The 12777-nt window shown below is 51.5% G+C and overlaps 1 protein-coding gene across 1 annotated transcript in view; it reads left to right on the forward strand.

Annotated features, from left to right (window-relative positions):
• Window positions 1-12777, forward strand: part of LOC135519856 (threonylcarbamoyladenosine tRNA methylthiotransferase-like) — a 528096-nt gene that overhangs the window by 108336 nt on the left and 406983 nt on the right. The window contains exon 4 of the mRNA XM_064945063.1: window positions 10311-10407. Within this exon, the coding sequence (XP_064801135.1) occupies window positions 10311-10407 (97 nt within the window). The remainder of the gene's footprint in view (window positions 1-10310; window positions 10408-12777) is intronic.

A 12777-nucleotide genomic window follows, 5' to 3' on the forward strand; every position in this document is an offset into this window, starting at 1 on the left:
TGGACTGTCACTGATGTAACTCCCGAGTGGAGAGCTGGACTGTCACTGATGTAACTCCCGAGTGGAGAGCCTGAGTGGAGAGCCTGACTGTCACTGATTTATCTCCCGAGTGGAGAGCTGGACTGTCACTGATGTATCTCCCGAGTGGAGAGCCTGACTGTCACTGATGTAACTCCTGAGTGGAGAGCCTGACTGTCACTGATGTATCTCCCGAGTGGAGAGCCTGACTGTCACTGATGTAACTCCCGAGTGGAGAGCCTGACTGTCACTGATGTATCTCCCGAGTGGAGAGCCTGACTGTCACTGATGTATCTCCTGAGTGGAGAGCCTGACTGTCACTGATGTATCTCCTGAGTGGAGAGCCTGACTGTCACTGATGTATCTCCCGAGTGGAGAGCCTGACTGTCACTGATGTATCTCCTGAGTGGAGAGCCTGACTGTCACTGATGTAACTCCTGAGTGGAGAGCCTGACTGTCACTGATGTATCTCCCGAGTGGAGAGCCTGACTGTCACTGATGTAACTCCTGAGTGGAGAGCCTGACTGTCACTGATGTATCTCCCGAGTGGAGAGCCGGACTGTCACTGATGTATCTCCCGAGTGGAGAGCCTGACTGTCACTGATGTATCTCCTGAGTGGAGAGCCTGACTGTCACTGGTGTATCTCCTGAGTGGAGAGCCTGACTGTCACTGATGTGTCTCCCGAGTGGAGAGCTGGACTGTCACTGATGTATCTCCCGAGTGGAGAGCCTGACTGTCACTGATGTAACTCCCGAGTGGAGAGCCTGACTGTCACTGATGTAACTCCCGAGTGGAGAGCCTGACTGTCACTGATGTAACTCCCGAGTGGAGAGCCTGACTGTCACTGATGTATCTCCCGAGTGGAGAGCCTGACTGTCACTGTATCTCTCCCGAGTGGAGAGCCGGACTGTCACTGATGTATCTCCCGAGTGGAGAGCTGGACTGTCACTGATGTATCTCCCGAGTGGAGAGCCTGACTGTCACTGATGTATCTCCTGAGTGGAGAGCCTGAGTGGAGAGCCGGACTGTCACTGATGTATCTCCCGAGTGGAGAGCCTGACTGTCACTGATGTATCTCCCGAGTGGAGAGCCTGACTGTCACTGATGTATCTCCTGAGTGGAGAGCCTGACTGTCACTGATGTATCTCCTGAGTGGAGAGCCTGAGTGGAGAGCCGGACTGTCACTGATGTATCTCCCGAGTGGAGAGCCTGACTGTCACTGATGTATCTCCCGAGTGGAGAGCCTGAGTGGAGAGCCGGACTGTCACTGATGTATCTCCCGAGTGGAGAGCCTGACTGTCACTGATGTATCTCCTGAGTGGAGAGCCGGACTGTCACTGATGTATCTCCTGAGTGGAGAGCCTGACTGTCACTGATGTATCTCCCGAGTGGAGAGCCTGACTGTCACTGATGTATCTCCCGAGTGGAGAGCCTGAGTGGAGAGCCGGACTGTCACTGATGTATCTCCCGAGTGGAGAGCCGGACTGTCACTGATGTATCTCCTGAGTGGAGAGCCGGACTGTCACTGATGTATCTCCCGAGTGGAGAGCTGGACTGTCACTGATGTATCTCCTGAGTGGAGAGCCTGACTGTCACTGATGTGTCTCCCGAGTGGAGAGCTGGACTGTCACTGATGTATCTCCCGAGTGGAGAGCCTGACTGTCACTGATGTAACTCCTGAGTGGAGAGCCTGACTGTCACTGATGTATCTCCTGAGTGGAGAGCCTGACTGTCACTGATGTAACTCCCGAGTGGAGAGCCTGACTGTCACTGTATCTCCTGAGTGGAGAGCCTGACTGTCACTGTATCTCCTGAGTGGAGAGCCTGACTGTCACTGATGTATCTCCCGAGTGGAGAGCCTGACTGTCACTGATGTAACTCCTGAGTGGAGAGCCTGACTGTCACTGATGTAACTCCCGAGTGGAGAGCCTGACTGTCACTGATGTATCTCCTGAGTGGAGAGCCTGACTGTCACTGATGTAACTCCTGAGTGGAGAGCCTGACTGTCACTGATGTATCTCCTGAGTGGAGAGCCTGACTGTCACTGATGTAACTCCCGAGTGGAGAGCCTGACTGTCACTGTATCTCCTGAGTGGAGAGCCTGACTGTCACTGTATCTCCTGAGTGGAGAGCCTGACTGTCACTGATGTATCTCCTGAGTGGAGAGCCTGACTGTCACTGATGTGTCTCCCGAGTGGAGAGCTGGACTGTCACTGATGTATCTCCCGAGTGGAGAGCCTGACTGTCACTGATGTAACTCCTGAGTGGAGAGCCTGACTGTCACTGATGTATCTCCTGAGTGGAGAGCCTGACTGTCACTGATGTAACTCCCGAGTGGAGAGCCTGACTGTCACTGTATCTCCTGAGTGGAGAGCCTGACTGTCACTGTATCTCCTGAGTGGAGAGCCGGACTGTCACTGATGTATCTCCCGAGTGGAGAGCTGGACTGTCACTGATGTATCTCCTGAGTGGAGAGCCTGACTGTCACTGATGTGTCTCCCGAGTGGAGAGCTGGACTGTCACTGATGTATCTCCCGAGTGGAGAGCCTGACTGTCACTGATGTAACTCCTGAGTGGAGAGCCTGACTGTCACTGATGTATCTCCTGAGTGGAGAGCCTGACTGTCACTGATGTAACTCCCGAGTGGAGAGCCTGACTGTCACTGTATCTCCTGAGTGGAGAGCCTGACTGTCACTGATGTATCTCCTGAGTGGAGAGCTGGACTGTCACTGATGTAACTCCCGAGTGGAGAGCCTGACTGTCACTGATGTATCTCCTGAGTGGAGAGCCTGACTGTCACTGATGTAACTCCTGAGTGGAGAGCCTAACTGTCACTGATGTATCTCCTGAGTGGAGAGCCTGACTGTCACTGATGTATCTCCTGAGTGGAGAGCCTGACTGTCACTGATGTATCTCCCGAGTGGAGAGCCTGACTGTCACTGATGTATCTCCTGAGTGGAGAGCCTGACTGTCACTGATGTATCTCCTGAGTGGAGAGCCTGACTGTCACTGATGTAACTCCTGAGTGGAGAGCCTGACTGTCACTGATGTATCTCCTGAGTGGAGAGCCTGACTGTCACTGATGTATCTCCCGAGTGGAGAGCCTGACTGTCACTGATGTAACTCCTGAGTGGAGAGCCTGACTGTCACTGATGTATCTCCTGAGTCAGTCCCGTGAGGCTCCTCTGAGGAGAACAGGCACTTAAAAAGAAGCTCATCTCTACAAGTCCGTTGTGACACCCTGTGTTTAAAAAGGCCTCGTTGTTCAGGACCCTGCCATTACGAGGTACATCACGTCTGAATTATTCAGTAACGCTCCTGACAAACGCCGCCCTAATGCGCTCGGCGCCCGGCCGTGGTGACACAGTGAATCAGGCGCGGCGTGGATGAGCTTTCGCCCAGACACCCCAGGGGGAAAGCCAATCACTTCGGCTCATGCCAGGGTTGGATGGGAGGCAGGGCTCGGGCGATTGGTTCAGCTTCGCTGCACACCAGTGACCCGGACGCCAGCAGATGTCCTCTGAGATCAGATGGTTCAGATCTCTTGAACCCGGTTCAGTTCTGCAGACGGTGTCTCCTCACCTCCAGTGTTGGGGAAATAGAGAGGTTACATATCACAGTATTATATAGATATTTGACTTCCCCAAGTATCGGTTGAATAAATGGATGTTACTGTAGGTAGCTCCTCCTCCTCCTCCACTCCCTCCCTCCCTCCCTCCCTCCCTCCCTCCCTCCCTCCCTCCCTCCCCTCCCTCCCTCCCTCCCTCCCTCCCTCCCTCCCTCCCTCCCTCCCTCCCTCCCTCCCTCCCTCTCTCCCCTCCTCCCATACCCTCCCTCCCTCCCTCTCTCCTTCCTCCACTCCCTCCCTCCCTCCCCTCCCCCCTCCCTCTCTCCCCTCCCCCTCTCCCTCCCTCCCCTCCCTCCCTCCCTCCCTCCCAGACATCCCATCTCTGTGACTGCCAAGCCGTGTGTTCATCTAGCCTGCAGTCCCTCCACCCTGAACGGACAGGACATGTAGACCTTGTAGAGGAGAAACACGTGATGATACCCGAATGTACATCCTGGAATTTTACCTCTGACTTGATTTACAAAATCAGGTCGGACAAAATGTCTCTTTGGATTTAGGCTCGTTGACTGTCGCCACCCCGGTAGAGTGTAGGACTGTCTGTGCAGCGCAGTGTGTTTTCATTCTCCTTTCAATAGTCTGACCCACTTTCTGATCTTATGCCTCCTTTAAGTGCAACAGAAGCAACTTGTTTGATCACTATACAAAAAGGTTAACCTGGCACAGATCCTATGTTCCCTTCGGTATATAGAGATGTTTGAGTGGTGTTGTACAGGATGGACACCCATCTGATGCTACGTTGTCCCCTTTTCACTCTTCTGTGTGGAGATCTTCTCTCGTCTCCGTACAGGAAGCCCATTGAGTTGTGATGTGTGTTCTACAGCTGTCAGACAGAGCTGGCTCCGAATACTGTTTGGAAATCATTCCATATCATTTATCTGTGCTTGATTGAGCTCTCCTGGCACAATTGACCAATAGAACAGTCCCAAAATGACATATCTTCTGGTACTTACTAACGGATAAATATTCTGGTGAGCGTACTGAAGGAAACTCTGAGTAGGCTATTTGACAGATTCTCTAATAGTATTGGAACCCAGATCTGGCATTTCCTCTCCTCTGGTACAGTCAGTCAGTCAGTCATCCAGCCAGCCAGTCAGTCAGTCAGTCAGCCAGCCAGTCAGTCATCCAGCCAGCCAGCCAGCCAGCCAGTCAGTCAGTCAGTCAGTCATCCATCCATCCAGTCAGCCAGCCAGTCAGTCAGTCATCCAGCCATCCAGCCAGCCAGTCAGTCAGTCAGTCATCCATCCATCCATCCAGTCAGCCAGCCAGTCAGTCAGGAAGAGAGCTGCTGTTGAAAGATAAATGTCTCTAAGTGTCAGAGGCCCTGCTGCTAAACGTCCTCCACTCCACATTGCGCTGTGAACCACATGGGGCAGAAAGAGGATGAGCTCACAGTGCTGCTCTTCTCCTCTCTTCTCCTCTCTCTTCCCCTCCTCCTCCAACTCCACCACCTCCCTCTCCACTGCTCCTTCTGATCCTCCTCCACCACCTCCCTCTCCCCCTGCTCCTTCTGGTCCTCCTCCACCACCTCCCTCTCCCCCTGCTCCTTCTGGTCTTCCTCCACCACCTCACTCCCTTCTGCCCTCTCTCTCCCCCTCCTCCATCACCTCTCTCTCCCTCTCCCCCTTCTCTTCCCCCTCCACCTCCTTATCCACCTCCTCCCTCTCCCCCTTCTCTTCCCCCTCCACCTCCTTATCCACCTCCTCCCTCTCCCCTTACTCCTCCTCTACCTCCCTCTCCCCTTTCTCCTCCTCCACTCCCTCTCTCTCCCCTTCCTCCTCTTCCACCTCCTCCTCCTCCCCCTCCGCCACTCCCTCCCTCTCCCCTTCCTCCTCCTCCACTCCCTCCCTCTCCCCTTCCTCCTCCCCCTCCTCCACTCCCCCCTTCCCCTCCGCCACTCCCTCCCTCTCCCCTTTCTCCTCCCCCTCCCCCTCCTCCACTCCCCCTCCCCCTCCCCCTCCTCCACTCCCCCTCCCCCTCCTCCACTCCCTTCCTCTCCCTTCCTCCTCCCCCTCCTCCCCCTCCCCCTCCTCTACTCCCTCACTCTCCCCTTCCTCCTCCTCCTCCCCCTCCTCCGCACCCTCCCTCTCCCCTTCCACCTCCTCCTCCTCCACTCCCTCCCTCTCCCCTTCCTCCTCCCCCTCATCCCCCTCCTCCACACCCTCCCTCTCCCCTTCCAGCTCCTCCTCCTCCACTCCCTCCCTCTCCCTTTCCTCCTCCTCCACTCCCTCCCTCTCCCCTTCCTCCTCCTCCTCCTCTACTCCCCTCCCTCTCCCCTTCCTCCTCCTCTACTCCCTCCCTCCCCTTCCTCCTCCTCCACTCCCTCCCTCTCCCCTTCCTCCTCCTCCACTCCCTCCCTCTCTCCTTCCTCCTCCTCCTCCCCCCTCCTCCCCCTCCCCTCCTCTACTCCCTCCTCCTCCTCCCCCTCCTCCGCACCCTCCCTCTCCCCTTCCACCTCCTCCTCCTCCACTCCCTCCCTCTCCCCTTCCTCCTCCCCCTCCTCCCCCTCCTCCACACCCTCCCTCTCCCCTTCCACCTCCTCCTCCTCCACTCCCTCCCTCTCCCCTTCCTCCTTCTTCTCCTCTACTCCCTCCCTCTCCCCTTCCTCCTCCTCCACTCCCTCCCTCTCCCCTTCCTCCTCCTCTACTCCCTCCCTCTCCCCTTCCTCCTCCTCCACTCCCTCCCTCTCCCCTTCCTCCTCCTCCACTCCCTCCCTCTCCCCTTCCTCCTCCTCCTCCACTCCCTCCCTCTCTCCTTCCTCCTCCTCCACCTCTTTCTCCTAGGTATTAAGCTCACATTACCCAGCCATCCAGATGGAAATGAGCCACTCAAACTAATGTCTGACTAACGCCTGACCTTTACATTTCAACATCTTAAAGGTTGAGGTTAAGTGCCCATCAACACTCTCACAATTAAGTTGACAGTAAAGAGGAAAATATGTAATGCTGCACGTGACACCATGCTCATTGGTGACACTGTGGCTCCGTGTATAGAGTAGACAGGAACAGTCCTACTGGCCAATCACCAGAGTGGATTAGATACCTGGTTATCTAGTACAGACAGGAACAGTCCTACTGGCCAATCACCAGAGTGGATTAGATACCTGGTTATCTAGTACAGACAGGAACAGCCCTACTGGCCAATCACCAGAGTGGATTAGAGACCTGGCTATCTAGTACAGACAGGAACAGTCCTACTGGCCAATCACCAGAGTGGATTAGAGACCTCGCTATCTAGTACAGACAGGAACAGCTCTACTGGCCAATCACCAGAGTGGATTAGATACCTGGTTATCTAGTGCAGACAGGAACAGCTCTACTGGCCAATCACCAGAGTGGATTAGATACCTTGTTATCTAGTACAGACAGGAACAGCTCTACTGGCCAATCACCAGAGTGGATAAGATACCTGGTTATCTAGTACAGACAGGAACAGTCCTACTGGCCAATCACCAGAGTGGATTAGATACCTGGTTATCTAGTGCAGCCTTGAACAGCCCTCCTGGCCAATCACCAGAGTGGATTAGATACCTGGTTATCTAGTACAGACAGGAACAGTCCTACTGGCCAATCACCAGAGTGGATTAGATACCTGGTTATCTAGTACAGACAGGAACAACCCTACTGGCCAATCACCAGAGTGGATTAGAGACCTGGCTATCTAGTACAGACAGGAACAGCTCTACTGGCCAATCACCAGAGTGGATTAGATACCTGGTTATCTAGTACAGACAGGAACAGCCCTCCTGGCCAATCACCAGAGTGGATTAGATACCTGGTTATCTAGTACAGACAGGAACAGCTCTACTGGCCAATCACCAGAGTGGATTAGATACCTTGTTATCTAGTACAGACAGGAACAGCTCTACTGGCCAATCACCAGAGTGGATTAGAGACCTGGTTATCTAGTGCAGACAGGAACAGCTCTACTGGCCAATCACCAGAGTGGATTAGATACCTGGTTATCTAGTGCAGACAGGAACAGCCCTACTGGCCAATCGAAACAGTAGTTAGATGGGCAGCTTGTTTCAGCAGGCCTTATTAGAAACAGTAGTTAGATGGGCAGCTTGTTTCAGCAGGCCTCAATAGAAACAGTAGTTAGATGGGCAGCTTGTTTCAGCAGGCCTCATTAGAAACAGTAGTTAGATGGGCAGCTTGTTTCACTAGGCCTCATTAGAAACAGTAGTTAGATGGGCAGCTTGTTTCAGCAGGCCTCGTTAGAAACAGTAGTTAGATGGGCAGCTTGTTTCAGCAGGCCTCGTTAGAAACAGTAGTTAGATGGGCAGCTTGTTTCAGCAGGCCTCATTAGAAACAGTAGTTAGATGGGCAGCTTGTTTCAGCAGGCCTCATTAGAAACAGTAGTTAAATGGGCAGCTTGTTTCAGCAGGCCTCATTAGAAACAGTAGTTAGATGGGCAGCTTGTTTCAGCAGGCCTCATTAGAAACAGTAGTTAGATGGGCAGCTTGTTTCAGCAGGCCTCAATAGAAACAGTAGTTAAACAGGGTTCAGCTTGTTTCAGCAGGCCTCAATAGAAACAGTAGTTAAACAGGGTTCTGGTTGTTTCAGCAGGCCTCATTAGAAACAGTAGTTAGATGGGCAGCTTGTTTCAGCAGGCCTCGTTAGAAACAGTAGTTAAATAGGGTTCTGGTTGTTTCAGCAGGCCTCCTTAGAAACAGTAGTTAGATGGGTAGCTTGTTTCACTAGGCCTCGTTAGAAACAGTAGTTAGATGGGCAGCTTGTTTCACTAGGCCTCATTAGAAACAGTAGTTAGATGGGCAGCTTGTTTCAGCAGGCCTCATTAGAAACAGTAGTTAGATGGGCAGCTTGTTTCAGCAGGCCTCATTAGAAACAGTAGTTAGATGGGCAGCTTGTTTCAGCAGGCCTCGTTAGAAACAGTAGTTAGATGGGCAGCTTGTTTCAGCAGGCCTCATTAGAAACAGTAGTTAGATGGGCAGCTTGTTTCAGCAGGCCTCGTTAGAAACATTAGTTAGATGGGCAGCTTGTTTCAGCAGGCCTCATTAGAAACAGTAGTTAGATGGGCAGCTTGTTTCAGCAGGCCTCATTAGAAACATTAGTTAAATAGAGTTCTGGTTGTTTCAGCAGGCCTCCTTAGAAACAGTAGTTAGATGGGCAGCTTGTTTCAGCAGGCCTCCTTAGAAACAGTAGTTAAATAGAGTTCTGGTTGTTTCAGCAGGCCTCATTAGAAACAGTAGTTAGATGGGCAGCTTGTTTCAGCAGGCCTCCTTAGAAACAGTAGTTAAATAGAGTTCTGGTTGTTTCAGCAGGCCTCCTTAGAAACAGTAGTTAGATGGGCAGCTTGTTTCAGCAGGGCTCAATAGAAACAGTAGTTAAATAGTGTTCTGGTTGTTTCAGCAGGCCTCCTTAGAAACAGTAGTTAAATAGAGTTCTGGTTGTTTCAGCAGGCCTCCTTAGAAACAGTAGTTAGATGGGCAGCTTGTTTCAGCAGGCCTCAATAGAAACAGTAGTTAAATAGTGTTCTGGTTTCCTGCGGTGGATTTTATTTGTCCCCTCAAGTTTAAAAAAATAAATGTTTTTTTTACATAAAATACTGAAAACACCAGCAAATCAGCTCCAAGGGATTTTTAATTTAGGACATCTGTTCCCAAGTATTCCCACGTATACTAGAGTTGTGATTAGGGTAGCAGCAGGGTAGCCTAGTGGTTAGAGTGTTCGACTAGTAACCGAAAGGTTGCAATTTCGAATCCCCGAGCTGACAAGGCAGTTAACCCACTGTTCCTAGGCCGTCATTGAAAATAAGAATTTGTTCTTAACTGACTTGCCTAGTAAAATAAAGGTAAAATAAAAAAAAATAAAATATACAAGGTTTGAAATCGTTATGTTTCTGACAAATATTATATCTGTTTGGGCTTCTTGCGTTTAATACGCAGTCTGACACATGAATTGGAGTTTATGTTCTGGTCCCGTGACTTACTGCAAAAAAACACGCCCGTGGGCTGAATCTAGTTGAGGATCCCCTGGTCTAGACAGAAACAGTCGGGGAAATGATTTATTCAACACCTTCAGAAAAGAAGATCCACACACAGTGCGGTTGTATTTCAGCAGGTGACAATAATGTAGTGATGTTGGAGAATGATAATAATAATAATAATAATGTTGGAGAATGTTCTGCTGTTTAATGACAGACAGGCTGTAGACGGTAGATACTGTCCCAAATGACACCCTATATATATATATATATATATATATATATATACCTTTACGTAGTGCCCTCTAGTGCCATACAGCAGTGTGGTTATAATACCCATAAAACCTAGCGGTCAAACAATAGTTTTTCCACCATTTTATTCATTGATTAAAAAGTCACCCTTGTCCTAGAGAGATTTACGTGGTCATCAAAACGCCACGTCAGGGTGAGTCTACACGAAACACAGCCCTTATTTTAAGTGTTTAAAAAAAAATACTCTACGGGGAAAATTTATGGTGGAAATAACCCCCGATTGGAACCGTTTCCCTGTTTGACCGCTAGGTTTTACGGGTATTATGACTCATACTGTGGTACTCTCTATGGGCCCTGGTCAAAAATAGTGTGTGCTAAAGAAAACGGCAACCCCCAAAAAAAACTAACGTGACCTTCCTGAGCCACCGTTGGCCCTCCTTGTATTAACCCCCGTCGTGTCTCTGTCAGGAAGGCCCAGGAGCAGGATAAGAAGGTGGTGGTCGCTGGATGTGTTCCCCAGGCCCAGCCCAGGATGGACTACCTTAAAGGACTCAGCATCATCGGGGTAAGTCTCCGTCATCTCTCCCCTTTTGTATGTGTGGTGGAGGGCGAAACACGAGATGAATTCACAACATGGCTGTTTACTCAAAGTTCTGTCCTTCACATTAGACTGTAGACCACAGTTGGACTCAATTCTAGTCGATTCGGGAATTGAGTGACATCCCTATTAGGGAATTGATGACACATTTCCAATTAAACTGACTGGAGATGGAATGGATACCTATTCTGCTCGAGACAGCTGACTGAAAGACCTCTAGTGCCGCTTGTTGTCGTTGCTCTTGCTCTGAGGCCGGTTGTTGTTGTTGCTGCTCTGAGGCCGGTTGTTGCTGCTGCTGCTCTGAGGCCGGTTGTTGTTGTTGCTGTTGTTGCTCTGAGGCCGGTTGTTGTTGCTGCTGCTCTGAGGCCGGTTGTTGTTGCTGCTGCTCTGAGGCCGGTTGTTGCTGCTGCTGCTCTTGAGGCCGGTTGTTGCTGCTGCTGCTCTTGAGGCCGGTTGTTGCTGCTGCTGCTCTGAGGCCGGTTGTTGTTGCTGCTGCTGCTCTGAGGCCGGTTGTTGTTGCTGCTGCTGCTCTGAGGCCGGTTGTTGTTGCTGCTGCTCTTGAGGCCGGTTGTTGCTGCTGCTGCTCTGAGGCCGGTTGTTGCTGCTGCTGCTCTTGAGGCCGGTTGTTGTTGCTGCTGCTCTTGAGGCCGGTTGTTGCTGCTGCTGCTCTGAGGCCGGTTGTTGCTGCTGCTGCTCTTGAGGCCGGTTGTTGTTGCTGCTGCTCTGAGGCCGGTTGTTGTTGCTGCTGCTCTGAGGCCGGTTGTTGCTGCTGCTCTGAGGCCGGTTGTTGTTGCTGCTGCTCTGAGGCCGGTTGTTGTTGTTGCTCTGAGGCCGGTTGTTGTTGTTGCTCTGAGGCCGGTTGTTGTTGTTGCTCTGAGGCCGGTTGTTGCTGCTGCTCTGAGGCCGGTTGTTGTTGTTGTTGCTGCTGCTGCTCTGAGGCCGGTTGTTGTTGCTGCTGCTCTGAGGCCGGTTGTTGTTGCTGCTGCTCTGAGGCCGGTTGTTGTTGCTGCTGCTCTGAGGCCGGTTGTTGTTGCTGCTGCTCTGAGGCCGGTTGTTGTTGTTGCTCTGAGGCCGGTTGTTGTTGTTGCTCTGAGGCCGGTTGTTGTTGTTGCTCTGAAGCCGGTTGTTGTTGTTGCTCTGAGGCCGGTTGTTGCTCTGAGGCCGGTTGTTGTTGTTGCTGCTCTGAGGCCGGTTGTTGTTGTTGCTCTGAGGCCGGTTGTTGTTGCTGCTGCTCTGAGGCCGGTTGTTGTTGCTGCTGCTCTGAGGCCGGTTGTTATTGCTGCTGCTCTGAGGCCGGTTGTTGTTGTTGCTCTGAGGCCGGTTGTTGTTGTTGCTGCTCTGAGGCCGGTTGTTGTTGTTGCTCTGAGGCCGGTTGTTGTTGTTGCTCTGAGGCCGGTTGTTGTTGTTGCTCTGAGGCCGGTTGTTGCTCTGAGGCCGGTTGTTGTTGTTGCTGCTCTGAGGCCGGTTGTTGTTGTTGCTCTGAGGCCGGTTGTTGTTGCTGCTGCTCTGAGGCCGGTTGTTGTTGCTGCTGCTCTGAGGCCGGTTGTTGTTGCTGCTGCTCTGAGGCCGGTTGTTGTTGCTGCTGCTCTGAGGCCGGTTGTTGTTGCTGCTCCTCTGAGGCCGGTTGTTGTTGTTGTTGTTGTTGCTCTGAGGCCGGTTGTTGTTGCTGCTGCTCTGAGGCCGGTTGTTGAATGTCCTTTAATCTACTGCGTCTACTGCAGTATTTACTCTGCCAACCGTGTTTTCTACTATGAGGGATTTCTAAACATGACCTATAACACGGTTTAATATTTGAGGATGCGAGGTGTGACTGTTTCTGTGTTCCCGATTAGTCCTTCTCATATTGATACTGGTTGGACTACAGTCAGTCAGTCAGGCAGGCAAACAACAAGGTCTGTTGACTCATAATAAGTGACTGAGATGGGACAGGTGCTGGATGGCCGTTAACTAGACCACGCCTTCTTTCAGTTGCACCAGTCATCTTATGCAAATGTTCCAGGGTGGTTTTGCATATTCTAGAACTCCGCCAAACGACGTTGACATTCCTGAGGTTCTGGAACCTGTCAAGGATAACTAAAAGACTGCTTCCCAAATCACACCCTATTTCCCTGTACAGTGCATGACTTTAGTCCAGGACCCATATGGGCTCTGGTCTAAAGTAGTGCACTATATAGGGAGTAGAGTGCCGTTTAGGGGGACACACTAAAGCTACATGGAGAATTGAAGAATCAATCTGCAATCTACACACATTGAAAGTCCTACATGAATTCACCAGCTGTTTTCTTTTAAGCCTGGGGGTTGACATGAATGGGATTGTATATGGAATTTAAATGCATT

The sequence above is a fragment of the Oncorhynchus masou genome, chromosome 29 (genome assembly GCF_036934945.1).
Source record: "Oncorhynchus masou masou isolate Uvic2021 chromosome 29, UVic_Omas_1.1, whole genome shotgun sequence".
Lineage (NCBI taxonomy): Eukaryota > Metazoa > Chordata > Actinopteri > Salmoniformes > Salmonidae > Oncorhynchus > Oncorhynchus masou.